Below are 20,023 nucleotides of genomic sequence, written 5' to 3'. Positions count from 1 at the left end.
TAAATCCTGGTACATTTGAAACCTCCATTTCTCTAATGGCTACACACATGCAAGAATCCTTTTATTCCTTCAATGTATGTTTACTTGTTTTTGTTGATATGGATATTTAATTGAGTTAGTTTTCCTGCTCGAATGGTTTTACAATAGTCCCTTTATACATGTTATAGCTTACTGTTCAGTATGAGTCAAGGCTCGGTGTTGTAGACCGTGATTTGAACTATAATGATTTACTTTTCTCAATTGTTACTCGGATGGAAAGTTTTACTCAAACCACATCTTCCAATACATATTTAGTAATTTCTTGTCTGTCCTGCTTCAGGTTAAAGATTTTGGTCGAGATAGTTGTTGATGAAGTTGAAGTCCAAAGTAGAGTTTTTACCCCGTTTAGTGTCCACTGAACATAGAAAATGATAGTGCGGATAGTGCATCTGTGTACTGGGGACAAATTCTTTGTTTTTTCTACATTGCATTGGCAAGAGGGGATGGGAGGGTTAAAATCTGACAAAACATGTTTGACATCTCAGCTTTATTTTTTCACATTTGTATAGTGTAGAATGTTAATTACAGAAATGATAAACAAACCTTTTATCACAGAGATATGTCTCGCTTTTTTGTAATTTTGATAATGCAAATGTTGAAATTAAAATAGCAATACTTTAACATGCAAGATTTGCAAATTTCAGTCAATGAACCATGACTGAAGGTACATGGCTAAACAATCTCCATGGAAATGAGATGTGCCAATGCTAATACAACTACTGCATACCAAATACCATTGACTTATAAGTCATTCCCAAACCTAAATACAAACATAAACTTGTAAACTATCTAAAAGTATCAAAGTCAATGAACCATGAAGAGGGGATGGGGCTATATAATCTCAACGGAAACAACACTTGCAAATGCCAATAAATTTGCATACCAATTATCATTGACTTAACATTAGCAGTTCATCTTAAACTGATCTAATCACAAACTAATACATATAAACTAAAATAGTTTCAAAGTCATTAGACTGTTACTGAGGGGGAGGCCAAATATTCTCCATGGAAATGAGATGTTCCAATGCTTATACAACTGAATACCAATTAACATTGGCCTACCGCTAATGGTTCCCCTTGAACTGACCGTATCACAATTCAAACTAATACTTGATAACTTAGAAAAAATGTTCAAAGTCAATAGACCATGACTAAGGGGGCACGGCCAAATAATCTCCATGGAAATGAGATGTGCCAATGCTTAAACAACTACATACCAAATATGATTGACCTACCACTTATGGTTCACCATAAACTAGACCTAATCACAAACTAATACATTGTTGACGCCACCATAAACAGCATACCTATGTCTCGCTTTTTGACTCCATCAAGGCAAGGCAACAAGACAAAAACTGCAATCAGGAACAAGTTTTTAGCTTCTTATTCTTTGTTCTTGATGGATAGCTGTCTCATTGACAACTTCCCACATCTTATTTTAAAGTCAAAAATATTTTTATCATATTTGATACTTAAATAATTTCAAACATTAACAATCGAGATGGAAAGTAAATACACAAAACACAAGGTAGATTTTTTTCTTTTTTTTTACTGATAAATGTACACCAGAAGAATGTCCATTTTAACGGTATGACTTCTGGTAACGAGCACGTGGACCTGGACCTCCAAACTTCTTAGGCTCACACCGTCTTGGATCAGCTACCAATAATGTCCTGTCATAGCTGATTAACATGTCCTTGATTTCCTTCTTGGATGCCTCATCAACATCTGAAATGAAATCATCAATTGTTACAAAAGCAATCCTTAAATAAAGTTATAGCATCAAAATTAAATGGATTGTTGAAAGAGTAGTTTGGTATATGTTAATTAGACAGTTATATACAGTAACACAAAAACATAACAAGAAGATCTCTTCAGATCAACATATGGTCTTCAACTTAACTATAGAGACATGTAAAATTGTACTATTACTGTCCATTTTTAAAAAGACTATATTTATAAAGGGAAATTATGTGATTACTAGAACTAGGTAAACTTGCCTATGTTGTCAGTTACAATTTAAATGTGTGACCATGAAGTGAAACAGACTGATCTATAAGAAGGTAGCCTGTGATTAACTATGGTTTATATTTGCTGTCACCTTCACAGATTATGACTAGATAAACAGTTATCTGCCCTTGCCCAGAAGTGAAGGTAAAAGTTGGTCTACTGCAACTTCTTCAACAATATTAACATACTTATCATTGAATATCTTTTCTTTGTGGGTGCATGAATACTTCAAAAAGTTTATTTGTTTCTTATACTTCAATTTCTGAAGGCAAGTTCATATAGATTCTGCATTTTTGTTGACCTACTTATTTAACAGGACAACATGTGGAGAAGGACTGCATACCCTTCCTTAGATAAGATCACATCTGGTTTTTCTATAAAGTGTTTTGTAGATTGGTGTTATTTTCCTAGTTATTTCTTTTTATCAACATGGCAAAAAAATTGTTTGCTTATTTAATTATACACTTACATTTCTGATAGTAAGCTACAAGAGACTTTGAGATAGCCTGTCTGATAGCTGAAATATAAAATATTCATTATTAATGTGATTGTATTTGACTTATAATAGTTACAATCTTCCTAAAGAATAAGACTATTTCTTTCAGTCTTTCAAACTGAATAGTACAGAATTTATATCAAACCTTTGGTAAAACTTTAAATTCAAAACTTTGTTTTGGTCTATTATAACGAATTTATGGTCACCATCAGAGCGCTGTGTTGATTGTCCTCAGCTAATCTCAGTGAAAAGCAGAACTGTCACATTATCATCTTGAGTAACCTTTGTAACAAGACTTATTTCAAAATCAAGTACTCAGCACATTAGTTATTTTGAAATTTTGATTGCACAGCAAAGGGAATACTACATTTTCTTTTCAAAATGAAAGGGCAAGAAAACTTAATGAGGTTTATCACAATAATTTAATTTTTCTTGACAGATTGTAAATCTTTAACTCCTACATGTTAAAATTCAATTTCATTTTTTGAAACAAGTATTTACTGATATCTTGTTGCACTACATAAATGTATGAAACAAATTATGAAAGTAAAATAAAACAGAAATAAAATTATTTTTTTTGATTTTCTTTATCTTTGTAAACTGTACAAAGTACAAAGTACAGTTTACATAGCTATAGTCTATATATTCATAGCTACATTGTGAACATGTTGACCAACTGGATAAGATTTCAAAGCACTGCAAAATTTAGTTGTCTATAGTTGTATTGAACAAAATGAATTGAAGCGTGCAATATTCTTCTGTCCAACATCTTTTGATTGATTGCTGCTAGTTTAAAGTCATGTGGAAAGCATTCCATTCATATTTAGAAAAGGTAAACATTGACTATTCCAATACAATTTGTAGGTTGTATAGAGAAATAAATAAATTTGGTGTATTTACTGTCTTCTGATTGGTTAAAAGTATTAGTTTTATTTTCAATGTTATCAATTTTTATGGAGACACGCCCATTCTGATGTTGTGTATTCATACGCCAACATGTGTGTATGTTGTTATTGTTTTAATATAAATAGTATTAAAAGTTCTTTGAGCCTATTTTTTTCATAGAAATTTATTTATAATGAATGGCAATAATTTATTTTGACTTTATTGAACCATAAAACTAATTTTTGACTCTTCACATTTTACATAATGAAGAGTCAAAAATTAGTTTTATGGTTCAATAAAGTCAAAATAAATGAAAGCCATTCATAAAATAAAAGATTTTGTTTTCTGGACTTTTTTTCAACCTTCCAATGTCTGTCCTATTTCTGAGTATTGAGAATTGTTTTTTTTAACGAGCAATATTTTGACCCTAATATAAACGTACCATATATCTGTGCAATATGTCCACCACCTTTAACTCTGACTCTGATGTCAACTCCAGCAAACTTCTCTTTTCCTAGCAGTAAAACTGGTTCCTGGAGCTGAAATTAATGACATTCAAATAATTAACTGTATGTTCATCATGTGGTCTTAGCTTGTCCATTATAGTTTCTACAGAGCACAAAAGGTAGCATGCTTTAAAAATGTATTCAAGTAGAATTGCAATGCCACTAATTCAGTACTTATACAGTTCTTCTATCATTGATTAAATCTATTCAATTCAACATGAAAGAATGGACACAAGAGTAAAAGTTGAAGCAAAAGCCGAACAAAGGCCTAACAAATACCAAACTTTGTGACAAGACATGAAAGAGAACACTTCAATTTCTTACAAAACTTGTGTGACTAAGCTTGTAAACATTGTTCAAAGTATCATAACTACATCTAATTGTTTTTCGACATGAACAAACTTTGTATAATACCATCAGAGCGCTGTGATGATTGTCCTCAATAATTATCAGTTAAAAGCAGAACTGTCACAGTATCATCATACAGATAAACATACAAATTTTCAAAGTCCAATATAACATTCCAAATTGGCAAATATAAATTTGACCAGAATGTCAGATTTGTACGATTAATTATGATTTCTGATGTTTATACTTTAATCATGTAAAGTAGCTTGTAATACAATATTATAACAGATAGAGTCAACTTCAGTTAAATAGTTTAATTCCCTCATGCAGATCTAGACTACTCTTGAAACTCAGCAAGTCATATGAAAGTGAAAATTAGAAATAACTTTTATGCCTAGAGAGAATGTGAAACAATGTACAAGAAAACTTGCATTTGACAAACTTAAATTGTGTAGAACAGTGAATGCTTTATGCATCATAGTTCAGACATGCATTAAGTTTACAACTCCAACCTAAATTTGATATCATTCCTGTCCTGGTTTTCATTTAACAAAAGGGACAATTGAAAAGACATGCAACTACAAATTTAACATGACAAGGATATTCCAGAATTTAATACATGGGGGATTTCCCAGAATAGACCAATCTCAACAATTGTATTCAAAATTATAATGTATTATTGTATGAAAAATTGTTTTATACACCCATGGCCACTACCCAGGTTGGTGGTTAAGTGCATACTGATTATTACAACTCAACACCAGAAAAAAAACTTTGTATGATTCTATCAGAGCGCTGTGATGATTGTCCTCAATAATTATCAGTTAAAAGCAGAACTGTCACAGTATCATCATACAGATAAACATACAAATTTTCAGTCTTAACTATTAAAATGATTTAAATCAAAGAAAATATAATTTTTGAACAGGGTGAATTGCACAATTAATTTTAACTTCATACATGTATCTATTGTTATGTTTACAAAGTGTACAAAAAATACAACCGGGTTGACAAGCTACACCATTTCCCTAGACTACTGCACCTCATCTGGGCCCCAGAAATACAACATGTCTACAAGTGTCCATATATTGATGAGATAAACGATAACAAGAATGTGTCCCTAGTACATGGATGCCCCATCCACACTATCACTTTCTATGTTCAGTGGACCATGAAAATAGGGTAAAATCTCTAATTTGGTATTAAAATAAGAAAGTTCATATCATAGGGAACATGTGTACTAAGTTTCAAGTTGATTGGACTTCAACTTTATCATCTGGAAAAAACTTTGTATAATACCATCAGAGCGCTGTGATGATTGTCCTCAATATTTATCAGTTAAAAGCAGAACTGTCACAGTATCATCATTAGCATCTATACAATCATGACAATTTATTATATGATACACCAACAAAACGATAAGTCTACAAGTGGCAATTTCATTACAATTTTATCCATATAATGGTTAGACAATTTTGTAGTGTAAAACTTGTGTTGAAATGATATTGGACAAGAACAAAGATATTTGATATATGTATATATATATATATATATGAACAAGCCTTAAAAATTTACTTGTAAATTAACATCTTTTCCAAAGATTGCCTTGATCATGCATATGTTTATGAACTTTTGGATTGTCTTTTTTTTTAACACTTGCAGGGCAATGATGAGTTAAAGGCATTAGTTTAATATTGTAAATTTTTACCACTCAAGTTTTCAAGACTAAAACAAACATTAAGATTGAGTTAGTTGATTGTTGGTCAAGCATACAAGTATACTGGTCAGCATCTGGAGAAAACTTTGTATAATACCATCAGAGCGCTGTGATGATTGTCCTCAATAATTATCAGTTAAAAGCAGAACTGTCACAGTATCATCATTAGCATCTATACAATCATGATAATTTATTATGAAAAACCATAAAAAAATGTTGCAAACAGTTTCATATTATATTAATCTTTTACATTATTTTGTGTTTTTATTTGTTGCTCAATTAAATGGTTTGTAGTAAAGACTGTCATACCTAAATGAAATATACAGCAACTACTAGGACCAATCAACACTTTTTGTTTTTTATTTAGAAAAAGTTATTTTCCAAATCATTAAAATAAAATGCTTCGCTCAGCTCAGCCTAATATGAGCACAGATGTCGAACAGTTGGGGCAAATTTAAATACAATATTCAAGCTTGATAGAAACTACATCTATATATATGTCTATAAAAGAGAGACTTTAAATATGAACAAGAAAATGAAGCAAGGATTTAATCTATTGAGATCTTAACTGCCATGACCTATTGCTACAATGTATAATTGAATGGTCACCATCAGAGCGCTGTGATGATTGTCCTCAGCTAATCTCAGTTTAAAGCAGAACGGTCACAGTTTCATCACGAGTACCCTTCCATTTGCATGAACTCAAGTTTAATTTAAATGCACAATCCTAACAATCCGTTCAGTCTGTGCCAAACTGATTTAGGATTTGTTGGAACGAAAAGAAATTTGACCTTTTCTACTATAAATGTCAACTAAAATTCTAAATATTTCTTTCTGACCAAACGATTTTTTGTAACATTTTGTTGGTCAGACAGAGCTTGGGATACACAGCTGTGAGCTATAATGCAGCAAAATTATTTGACATTTCAGAAGAACTTCTTTCATGTCAGTGACAGCCTTATCTGATGAAGGTATAGGTTTACACAGTGAAGGTATAGGTTTACACAATACCTTATATCTTAGAACTTGTGGTTCCAGTAAATCTAAAGGTCTGCCATTGACTTTGATTAAACCTGATCCTCTCTTGCAGTGGGCTACAGCCGTGGCAGTTTTCTGAAATAAACAATAACATCATTTTTATACAATCATTTATTGACAGAAAAGAACACAATTATCAACATGTAATAGACACATGTTCAATGCAATGTCAAGACCAGCAAAGGTAAACTACCTTTTAATCTTCATCTAAAAATGAGGAAGGGTCATAACTATAAATTTTGGCTTTTAACTGACCCTTTAATATAATCAAATGTAAAAGGGCCATAACACTAACTTTGGGTTTTTGGCCTACCCTTTAATAAGCCTGTATCTAAAGGGCTAGCTGTTGTATAAGTATTGAATGTTAACCGAGTAAAAGAATTGTTTAGTTATATCTTGGTAAACATTAATATTTATATCATTCTCATGATCATTAGAAAAAGCTGATGGCATCATTTTTATAACTAAATACTTGACCGTTATAAAGGGGAAAACACTTGCACTTCACCAGGATCACAAAAATGTATGATCCAGACTCAAAAGTGAAGTACAAATGTAGTAATAAAATGAATTCATTAGGAATTCATTAGCCTATTTTGCCACAGATATACATGCAAGTAGGACATCTCAACAATGCCAATCAGAGTGTGTAACATTAATCACTGACAGTCATTGCCATGGAAGTAGTTGTACTTTCATCATGTGTGGCATAAGTATTTGAAGAGCTTTCATCTGCTGTACAATTGTTATCTTATTTTTTAGATTATTACTCCGGTAGTTCTTGAAAAGGACTTCTAGGTTTATTTTTATTTATTTAAATATTTGGTTTGAGAATAACTTTCTATTCTTAAAAGACTATAAACCATGACGACATCCAGAACACTAAAGGGTGAACATGTTTATTTCAATCATTGGTATGTTTCCTGCATAAAATTTCTGCTTGAAATCAGCAAGAATGGGTTAAATAAAAAATACATTCAACTTGTTTACACTACACTGTACATGTAGTGTAAAAATAAACATGATATATTTAATATGCAACAAAATGTTTTACGAATTAAATTGTTAAAAACTTGAAATTTTTCATCATTAAAGATTTTCTGTGAATTGTATCATGAAACTACAGGATACAATCCCACCCTTTCTGAAACCTTTGGCAGACATGTTTAATTAAAAATATTAAAATAACAATTAAATAAAAGGATAGATCATTCACTTCCTAAAGATTACAAATTGTGATCTATGCCAATCAGAGTGTGTAACACTAATCACTGACAATCATTGCCATGGAAGTAGTTATACTTTCATCATGTGTGGCATAAGTATTTCATATAATACATATGGTTTATTCAGTACTCCCAAGAAAGGACGTCAAGAAAGGAAAGTCATTGCTTCTTCACATTTTCTTTGTAAATACTCATTCAACCAAGATAATGTATCTACTCTTTAAAAGAAACTTTCCATTTATTAGGCCAAAAAAAAAAAAATAGGTGTGTTTCCAATCTCCCGACCGACCCTAATTTTTTGGTGCCGACCCTAACTTTTTTGAAAAAAAAATAAAAAAAAAAAATCCGGATTTTTTTTGTTTTTTTCCGGAAACGGTTTTTGTTTAGTATAGCCTTTGAATGGCATCTTTTAAACGTTTGATTTCAAATAAAATTTTAATACAGTAAGCATTTGTGTGATACAGATTGAAGTCAAACAACGGCATGGCTTCTGCTATGGCCATCAGTCAAAGTGTGTTATCAATAACAATCGATGAGTGTCCACACAGGAACGAGAAAACCAGGTGCTCCGCAGGGCGCAGCTTTATACGACCGCAGAGGTCGAACCCTGAACAGTTGGGGCAAGTATGGACAAAACATTCAAGCATGATACAGCTCTGAATTTGGATTGTGATCAAATTTTTGACATTACATGGGTTTTTTTTACACAAAACAAATGCCAAGATTTTACAAATCAATTAAAGATTTCTTCTTCAAACTTTTTAAATCTAAAATTAAATAGTTGACACAGCATAGGTTTCTGACACAGAATGAATGTGGTCTAATGAACTTAAAAGGTTTTTTTGCCTTTGAGCAAATCACTATGCTGTTGAATATTAATCCTCTCAAAAAAATGTTTGAAGAAATTTTCTTTTTATTTATGAAATCTGAAATGAGAAAAATTTAACCCCCCCCCTTTTTTTTCACATCCCCCTTTCCCTTTTTCAAAACTGATATCAATTAAAATTTCTAATGGAGTTTGCAACAATAACTACTCATTTAAATACATCATAAAATATTAAGATGTAAAAAAACTGCTTGTTATCACTGAATGGTAAAGATTATTTAAATTTATCAGTTGGTAGTAAAAAGTGTATATACATTGTATATTGTATATAACAAAGATTTAAGTTGATTCTGGACAAAGAAAGATAACTCCAATTAAAAACAATTCTTGCTATGCATATTGTGCAATAGGATATTTCTTGCTTACTATTCTGGACAAAGAAAGATAACTCTAATTAAAAAAAAATTTGCTATTTCATAATATTGTGCAATTGAAAAGACTTGCTATTGCACAATACTTAATATAATAATTTTAGATCCTGATTTGGACCAACTTGAAAACTGGGCCCATAATCAAAAATCTAAGTACATGTACATTCAGCATATCAAAGAGGCCCAAGAATTCAATTTTTGTTAAAATCAAACTTAGTTTAATTTTGGACCCTTTGGACTTTAATGTAGAATTTGAAATTTGAAAACAGGACCAAAAATGAAGAATCTACATACACAGTTAGATTTGGCATATCAAAGAACCCCAAGGATTCAATTTTTGATGAAATCAAACAAAGTTTAATTTTGGACCCTTTGGACCTTAATGTAGACCAATTTGAAAACTGGACCAAAAAACTTCAATAATCAAGAATCTAAGTACATTTTTAGATTCAACATATCAAAGAACCCAACCGATTCATTTTTTGTCAAAATCAAACTTAGTTTAATTTTGGACCCTTTGGACCTTAATGTAGACCAATTTGAAAACGGGACCAAAAGTTGAGAATCTACATATACAGTTAGATTCGGCATATCAAAGAACCCCAATTATTCAATTTTGATGAAATCAAACAAAGTTTAATTTTGGACCCTTTGGGCCCCTTATTCCTAAATTGTTGGGACCAAAACTCCCAAAATTAATACCAACCTTCCTTTTATGGTCATAAGCCTTGTGTTTAAATTTCATAGATTTGTATTTACTTATACTAACATTATAGTGCGAAAACCAAGAAAAATGCTTATTTGGGTCCCTTTTTGGCCCCTAATTCCTAAACTGTTGGGTCCTAAACTCCCAAAATCAATACCAACCTTCCTTTTGTGGTCATAAACATTGTGTTTAAATTTCATAGATTTCTATTTACTTATATTAACCTAAGGTTATTGTGCAAAAACCAAGAAAAATGCTTATTTGGGCCCTTTATTGGCCCCTTATTCCTAAACTATTGAAACCAAAACTCCCAAAATCAATCCCAATCTTTCTTTTGTGGTCATAAACCTTGTGTCAAAATTTCATAGATTTCTATTAACTTAAACTAAAGTTATGGTGCGAAAACCAAGAAAATGCTTATTTGGGCCCTTTTTGGCCCCTTATTCCTAAAATGTTGGGACCAAAACTCCCAAAATCAATACCAACCTTCCTTTTATGGTCATAAACCTTGTGTTAAAATTTCATAGATTTCTATTCACTTTTACTAAAGTTAGAGTGCGAAAACTAAAAGTATTCGGACGCCGGACGACGACGCCGACGCCGACGCCAACGTGATAGCAATATACGACGAAAATTTTTTCAAAATTTGCGGTCGTATAAAAAGTATAATAGCCCCATTTTCTAATTCTACCACCTTTATTGATATATTCAATCAGTATCATGACTTTGGATTAAAAGAACAATGAATTTACTGTGACTGGAAAAAACCATGAAATATCTCCCACATTGACAGTTGGGGAAGTTGTGCAGCTTTTTAATGTGAGGGACTTTAAATTCAAGTGTGTTGTTCCAGAATCTGACACTTTTGAACTGATTATAAAAATACACAAAAAACAACCGAAGCAGACCAGTAAAAAAAAAAAAAAAAAAAAAAAAAATACCTACCTACCGACCCTAATTTTTTGGGGCATGCAACAGGAAACACACCTATTTTTTTTTTTGGCCTTAAGACAAAATCCAGAAAAAATGAAAATGCTAAACATGTTATTATCAGTCATTGATATGAGGTCTCGCATAATATTTTCTCTTAATATTTATATGTGTAAATGACGATGGTCTTAATAGATAATATAGTTTTGTACAAAGGGTTGTTTGGAGGTATAAGGGACGACATCAAAAGTTCAATGAAGGATAAAAAACTTAATTCACATAGTTTTTTCACTGACCCCCACACCCCCTCTCTTAACTTTATTTGGGAAAAATTGATTGACCAATAGGGATATATGTAAAATCGATTTTAGATTAACAAAACTTGCAGCAATGTTGACCCCCACCCCCAAACTATTTGATTTAAGTTTCTTATCCTACATCGATCTTTTGATGTTGTCCCTAAGTGGTGTCATATACAGTGATAAGCAACAAAATAACTTATGAACTAATATTTTAATACTCTAAGAGTTCTTCTGGAAGCTTTTCAGACATGTTTATACATAGAAATAGTTTTTCCAATTTTATCAACCAATAAACCTGCTTAATCAAACACTAATGAAGAAAAAAAAATCATACATTTCATGATCAAATTTCATTTCCTGAAGAGGTAATCAAAAAATTAAATTATGCCAATCAGAGTGTGTAACAGTAATCACTGACAGTCATTGCCATGGAAGTAGTTATACTTTCATCATTTGTGGCATAAGTATGAATTTGCAAACATAAGTTTAAAAGATGCAGGTATTAAAATCAAATGAGTTATTTCTCAACAGCGGCAGCTCATTTTAATGACAAAACTATGGGCTTCTGGTCAAATATATTTTAGAAAATTAAATAACAAGAATATATATTTGTTGTCGAGAAATGTTGACTTTTACCACAAGTAGAATTTACTACCTGTATGCGACAATGAAACAGTAAGCCCAAAACACATAAACTAAAGACAATTACTAAAGATTGGGGTTAAATTTGGACTAATACAATAGATCACAAGTATGTATTAAGCTTGATTTAGTATCTACTGACTGAATAAGTACTGCAAAATTGATGCAAAATGTGATCCAACATGTTGATATAAAAAAAGAAGATGTGGTATGATTGCCAAGGAGACAACTCTTCAAAAGAGACCAAAATGACACAGGAAGTAACAACTATAGGTCACCGTACAGGCTTCAACAATTAGCAATGCCCATACCCCATAACCATCTATAAAAGACCAAGAAATGACAATGTAAAACAATTCAAACAAAAAAACTAACTGCATTCAGAACTGCACTATACAAGATTAGAGGAACACCGTATGAATGCAGTCTCGTTGAAATTATCTTGTATCAACTGACCATTGTACTACTTCTATGCCAATCAGAGAGTGTGTAACATCAATCACTGACAATCATTGATATAATATTCTATCATCATGTGTGGCATAGAAGTGGTCAAGTCAAAAATGTTTAAAAAGTCATTTTTTCTCTTACTTATATAACCTTCATGATCACATCTTCTCTCCTAGTTGTTTAGCATGCATAACTAATCATTTCTTATCTTATACAACTACATTTGTAATATATAATTACTTGAGCTAAACAGGAAATGGCATTTTTTCATAGCTTTTATTCAAAATTCAAGTTATTCATTTTAAGATTGCACATGTTTTAGAACAGCTAGAAAAATTTATTCCATTAGATTGAAGACACTTGTAAATCTTACTCATCTTAGGAGGCTAAATTTAAGAGTGGACCTAACATTAAGAATCTCTAGTGATTTACTATTAGAGATAGAACTACAATCAGTGTTCTCTTTTCTTTATTTCTAGAAATTCTGTATGAACACATGCATAACAATTTCTAAACCAGTAAACACAGAAAATAATAACACTTTAACCCTTTTAACGCTACACAAAAAAATAGAAAAATGGCTGCTGCTGCTGCATTTTTTTGTGTTCATTCAATAGAACAGTATATTCCTTTTCAGACTGCTGTATCTTTTTTATTATAAGAGATACAGAAGAAGTTATTGCATGAAAAATGCTCAGAAGAGTATGAACTGTAATGTTAGGCAGTTATTTCAGTAAAATTTTATCAGGTTACCTGCATTTTCAGGTAATTAACAGGTAAAAGGTGTAATTTGTTACATTTGTGTTGAATTTTGAAAAAAAACTACTTTTCGTCTTCATCTATTTTGTTTTTTTTATCTGCCATATAATAAAAGAGACACCAATTGATCGATTCCGTAGCGTATTGCACCATACACAACGTATTATGTAATCATGGCACAAATCAGTTGCTCCGTCCTCAAAATTTTCAGTCAACCTCCGTTTCCACCCCTTTTTCTACGTCTCGTAATGATCGATCAAATCATATTTCCCACATGAATTGAATGTAATAAACACATTGAGATAACAAGAAACCTTTTAACTAATCCTTGTCATCAGTTTCGCCATAGAAATGCTGAAATATTTCAATATTTACAGCTTCGTTTCCGATTTCCACCATTTGCATTTGTCAAAATATTTGTTTTTATTTTCCTTCAATTTTCTTTCTACTGCATGATTTTACAATAAAAATTGCCGGGATTTCAAGCGCAAATGAGACCTTGCATATCCTCAATTCATACAAGGAAAAATTAGAGAGAACCCAAATGAAAACCAAATGGTTTAAGAGTCCTTATGAAAAATCCGTTGTCATCGCGGCATATGCCGCGAATAGCAGTGGCGGACGGCGTGTCATCGCGGCATATGCCGTGTATAGCGTTGAAAGGGTTAAGACATGTATCCAGCAAGTTTTAAAAGTAGTTTCTCATGCACTGACCAGCTGTATGACTTAAACAAAGTCTTGCTTACATACATGTCCCTAGTAGGTCTTTAGTGGATGGTTGTCTCATTGAACAATTGTACCACCACAACTCCTTGATTCTATATAAATTTTATGGTACATTTATTCATTAACTAAATTGTGCCAATCAGAGTGTGTAACAGTAATCACTGACAATCATTGCCATGGAAGTAGTTATACTTTCATCACGTGTGGCTTATTTAATAGTTACTATGTACCTACATCTTTATTTCTTGAAGTCTTCTGACTTGCAATAATTTTTTAAATGGACCTTTATTGTGCACTTTCCTGTAATTTTCCTTTTTCACAATGTCACGCTCACAGTAAGATGTACTACTATTACCACTGATTACAGTGGCAGATCCCAAAAAATTTCATAAGTGGGGGTCCACTGACTGCCCAAGAGGGGCTCCAGTCATGCTTCAGAAATTCCCTATATATTCAACCATTTTTTTTCCCAGAAAAAAAGTAGGCTCTGGCTTTAATCTGCCTCTGTGCAAGCTTAAGTCTACCAAATAGTTATAAATAGGGCTCTTCATGGTTAGTTCGGCCATATTGAATAGGGGGCAGATTTTTTTGGAAAGAGGTCGAAAAAGTATAGTATGGAAAATCCTATGCATGTTTTCAGGCAACTGATCTGTTTTAATGTTTTTCTGTATTTTCACACGGGAGTTTACCACAATATGAAGATGAAAGACAGTGTGTACCTAATAATTCCCGCCAATTTTTACATTATTGAAATCTAAAATACAGAAGACTTCCGAAAAACATAACATTTATGGTACCACCCGAGAGTGCCGAAAATATATTTTCCGGTAGGTGTCGCTTTAGTACTTTCATTTTCAAATCTAGGGCCTCGATTCGTTCTATTTCAGAAATGTCGAGTTTGTTTTAAGGATTACAATAGTTATAGAGGTTACTTAAGGTAATAAATATATGTCATTGAAGAGATAATTCAAGTGGGAACAGATTTATCCAGGTCACAAAGTAAGTGAAAGTCTTAGAAAAATTTTACAGCAATAATTTGAAGCATTGTCGCAAATGAGCTTCCTCCCTTGTGTTTTTTTAGGGGTTCGTATGGATAGTAAACCCGGTGTCATATGGTATTTTGAACCCCCTAAAAAGTGAACCCGGGGTCAAAATACAATGCGGTAAAATTCTAACTCCTTAACATAGTTATAATAACCCAATAAGTAGTTTGTATGTATTTAACATACTGGAAAAGATGTTTTGAAAATTTTACTTAGCCATGGTATTTTGACCCCCCTGCGGTATATTGAACCCCCTGCGGTATATTGAACCCCCTACTCAAGACCTTGAATTTTAAAAATTCAATCTATTCTAACTCCTTAACATAGTTACAATATTTCAATTAGTAGTTTGTATGTATTTAACATACTGGAAAAGATATTTTGAAACTTTAACTTAGCCATGGTATTTTGACCCCCCCTGCGGTATATTGAACCCCCTACTATAGACCTTGAATTTCAAAAATTCTAGCTATTCTAACTCCTTAACATAGTTATAATACCCAAATAAGTAGTTTGTATGTATTAAACATACTGGAAAAGATATTTTGAAAATTTTACTTAGCCATGGTATTTTGACCCCCCCTGCGGTATATTGAACCCCCTACTCAAGACCTTGAATTTCAAAAATTCAATCTATTCTAACTCCTTAACATAGTTATAATACTCCAATAAGTAGGTTGTATGTATTTTACATACTGGAAAAGATATTTTGAAAATTTTACTTAGCCATGGTATTTTGACCCTATGCGGTATATTGAACCCCCTACTATATATAGACCTTAAATTTCAAAAATTCTAGCTATTCTAACTCCTTAACATAGTTATAATACCCCAATAAGTAGTTTGTATGTATTAAATATGCTGGAAAAGATATTTTGAAAATTTTACTTTGCCATGGTATTTTGACCCCCTGCGGTATATTGAACCCCCTACTATAGACCTTGAATTTCAAAAACTCAATCTATTCTAGCTTCTTTACATAGTTATTATACTCCAATACGTAGTTTGTATGTATTAAATATGCTGGAAAAAATATTTTGAAAATTTTACTTAACCATGGTATTTTGACCCTATGCGGTATATTGAACCCCCTACTATATTTAGACCTTAAATTTCAAAAATTCTAGCTATTTTAACTCCTTATCATAGTTATAGTACCCAAATAAGTAGTTTGTATGTATTAAATATGCTGGAAAAGATATTTTGAAAATTTTACTTAGCCATGGTATTTTGACCCCCCTGCGGTATATTGAACCCCCTACTATAGACCTTGAATTTCAAAAATTCAATCTATTCTAACTCCTTAACATATTTATAATACTCCAATAAGTAGTTTGTATGTATTTAATAAACTGGAAAAGATATTTTGAAAATTTTACTTAGCCATGGTATTTTGACCCCCCTGCGGTATATTGAACCCCTTACTATAGACCTTGAATTTTAAAAATCCAAGCTATTCTGAATCCTTAACATAGTTATAGTACTCCAATAAGTAGTTTGTATGTATTTAATAAACTGGAAAAGATATTTTGAAAATTTTACTTAGCCATGGTATTTTGACCCCCCTGCGGTATATTGAACCCCCTACTATAGACCTTGAATTTCAAAAATTCAAGCTATTCTAACTCCTTAACATAGTTATAATACTTCAAGAAGTAGTTTGTATGTATTTAATAAACTGGAAAAGATATTTTGAAAATTTTACTTAGCCATGGTATTTTGACCCCCCTGCGGTATATTGAACCCCCTACTATAGACCTTGAATTTCAAGAATTCTAGCTATTTTAACTTCTTAACATAGTTATAATACCCAAATAAGTAGTTTGTATGTATTAAACATACTGGAAAAGATATTTTGAAAATTTTACTTAGCCATGGTATTTTGACCCTATGCGGTATATTGAACCCCCTACTATATATAGACCTTAAATTTCAAAAATTCTAGCTATTCTAACTCCTTAACATAGTTATAATACCCCAATAAGTAGTTTGTATGTATTAAATATGCTGGAAAAGATATTTTGAAAATTTTACTTTGCCATGGTATTTTGACCCCCCTGCGGTATATTGAACCCCCTACTATAGACCTTGAATTTCAAAAACTCAATCTATTCTAGCTTCTTTACATAGTTATTATACTCCAATACGTAGTTTGTATGTATTTAATAAACTGGAAAAGATATTTTGAAAATTTTACTTAACCATGGTATTTTGACCCTATGCGGTATATTGAACCCCCTACTATATTTAGACCTTAAATTTCAAAAATTCTAGCTATTTTAACTCCTTATCATAGTTATAGTACCCAAATAAGTAGTTTGTATGTATTAAATATGCTGGAAAAGATATTTTGAAAATTTTACTTAGCCATGGTATTTTGACCCCCCTGCGGTATATTGAACCCCCTACTATAGACCTTGAATTTCAAAAATTCAATCTATTCTAACTCCTTAACATATTTATAATACTCCAATAAGTAGTTTGTATGTATTTAATAAACTGGAAAAGATATTTTGAAAATTTTACTTAGCCATGGTATTTTGACCCCCCTGCGGTATATTGAACCCCTTACTATAGACCTTGAATTTTAAAAATCCAAGCTATTCTGAATCCTTAACATAGTTATAATACTCCAATAAGTAGTTTGTATGTATTTAATAAACTGGAAAAGATATTTTGAAAATTTTACTTAGCCATGGTATTTTGACCCCCCTGCGGTATATTGAACCCCCTACTATAGACCTTGAATTTCAAAAATTCAAGCTATTCTAACTCCTTAACATAGTTATAATACTTCAAGAAGTAGTTTGTATGTATTTAATAAACTGGAAAAGATATTTTGAAAATTTTACTTAGCCATGGTATTTTGACCCCCCTGCGGTATATTGAACCCCCTACTATAGACCTTGAATTTCAAGAATTCTAGCTATTTTAACTTCTTAACATAGTTATAATACCCAAATAAGTAGTTTGTATGTATTAAACATACTGGAAAAGATATTTTGAAAATTTTACTTAGCCATGGTATTTTGACCCTATGCGGTATATTGAACCCCCTACTATATATAGACCTTAAATTTCAAAAATTCTAGCTATTCTAACTCATTAACATAGTTATAATACCCCAATAAGTAGTTTGTATGTATTAAATATGCTGGAAAAGATATTTTGAAAATTTTACTTTGCCATGGTATTTTGACCCCCCTGCGGTATATTGAACCCCCTACTATAGACCTTGAATTTCAAAAACTCAATCTATTCTAGCTTCTTTACATAGTTATTATACTCCAATACGTAGTTTGTATGTATTTAATAAACTGGAAAAGATATTTTGAAAATTTTACTTAACCATGGTATTTTGACCCTATGCGGTATATTGAACCCCCTACTATATTTAGACCTTAAATTTCAAAAATTCTAGCTATTTTAACTCCTTATCATAGTTATAGTACCCAAATAAGTAGTTTGTATGTATTAAATATGCTGGAAAAGATATTTTGAAAATTTTACTTAGCCATGGTATTTTGACCCCCCTGCGGTATATTGAACCCCCTACTATAGACCTTGAATTTCAAAAATTCTAGCTATTTTAACTCCTTAACATAGTTATAATACTCCAAATAGTAGTTTGAATGTATTTACCATGCTGGAAAAGATGTTTCGAAAATTTTACTTTGCCATGGCATGTTAATTTGACCCCCCTACCATGGTATATTGAGCCCCCTACTATACATCTAAAGACCTTTAATGCTAAAATATCTAGCTACTGTAACTCCTTTCCATATTTATTATACTCCAATAAGAAGTTTGTATTTATTTTAGTAGCTTGAAAAGATGTTTTGAAAATTTTACTTTTTAGATTAACTGAGCCATGGTAATTTGACCCCCTCCCCCTTTTTTTACCATGGAGAATCAAAACTTAAGTCTACCATTCTATATAAATATTACAAATTTCAAAGAATTAAAGTGTCCAAGCTATATGGTCTAGTTATAATGCTTTCAGAAGTTTTTTGATTGAAATTTTGTTGGTTAAGACTTCAGAGCATTATACCAAGCAAATATTTTTCTTTTAACCAATCATTGAAAATTGACCTCCCCTTCTTGTATTAATGATTTTTAATATTTGATTAGCTTTTATATAATGTTAAATGTTTTATTAATCATCTAGAATTAAAAAAACAGGGGGGTTCAATTTACCATGGGGGTTCAATTTTCCATACAGGGGGGGTTCAATTTAACATGAGGGGGTTCAATTTACCATAGCGGTATTTTGACCCCGGGGTCATTTTACCATGGGGTTCAAAATACCATATGACACCGGCAATTGTAACAAGCCCCTGTGTTTGGACTAAAGTCTAGTCAGCATTGAGATTTTCGGCAGAAGTTGAGACTAAAATTTGATGCAAAATGTTTGACAGTTTTCTAATTCATGTTTTATTTTGTCCTTATTTCTATACTTTTTGTATTGTATTTGTTGAACAGGTATGTAAACAGTATCAGATAATCATCTGTTGTGTAGTGCATATTAATTGCTGTTTATCTGTAGCCCACGAGTCATAATTGGCTAAGCTTTTGTTACGAGTCAGTTTTCAAATAAAACCAGTGTAAGTATCGAGCAGGGGTTCGTATTTTTAATTAAAGTTTATTTAGAATAGCCCTTTATGTGCTGAATGTCATGAATGTGCTCAAGAAATTAATTTACAGTTTTACCTTTCGACCGTAGACTTGAACGGACTGTAAAGGTCCTTTTGGTGGCATTCTGCAAGAAAAAGAAGCTATTCATAGTAAAAAATATCTTTATTCAACAAGTTTAACTTATTGTTTAGATTAATTTTAAGAAAATAGGTGAAAATTAGGGGATAAAAAAGACATGCTTCCAACCTGAAAGATTACCGGAAGTGAAAAGATCGAGCTATCGGAACCACGTGCTTAGACAATTAT

At 31.7% G+C, this 20,023-nt stretch overlaps 1 protein-coding gene across 1 annotated transcript; it reads right to left on the bottom strand.

The window, feature by feature from the left end:
• Positions 1–1,570: 1,570 nt before the first annotated feature.
• On the bottom strand, positions 1,571–19,948 carry LOC143083869 (small ribosomal subunit protein uS9). Its single transcript, XM_076260248.1, has 5 exons — positions 19,793–19,948; positions 7,015–7,116; positions 3,875–3,971; positions 2,521–2,568; positions 1,571–1,769 (listed from the first exon to the last, which is right to left on the bottom strand). The coding sequence occupies exons 1-5, from the start codon at positions 19,838–19,840 to the stop codon at positions 1,624–1,626; spliced, it is 441 nt and encodes a 146-aa protein (XP_076116363.1). The 5' UTR covers positions 19,841–19,948; the 3' UTR covers positions 1,571–1,623.
• Between the last annotated feature and the right edge of the window lie 75 nt (positions 19,949–20,023).

The sequence above is a fragment of the Mytilus galloprovincialis genome, chromosome 7 (assembly GCF_965363235.1).
Source record: "Mytilus galloprovincialis chromosome 7, xbMytGall1.hap1.1, whole genome shotgun sequence".
NCBI lineage: Eukaryota > Metazoa > Mollusca > Bivalvia > Mytilida > Mytilidae > Mytilus > Mytilus galloprovincialis.
Note: the sequence above shows the minus strand (reverse complement) of the source record. Positions and strands in the feature narration are given on the sequence as shown.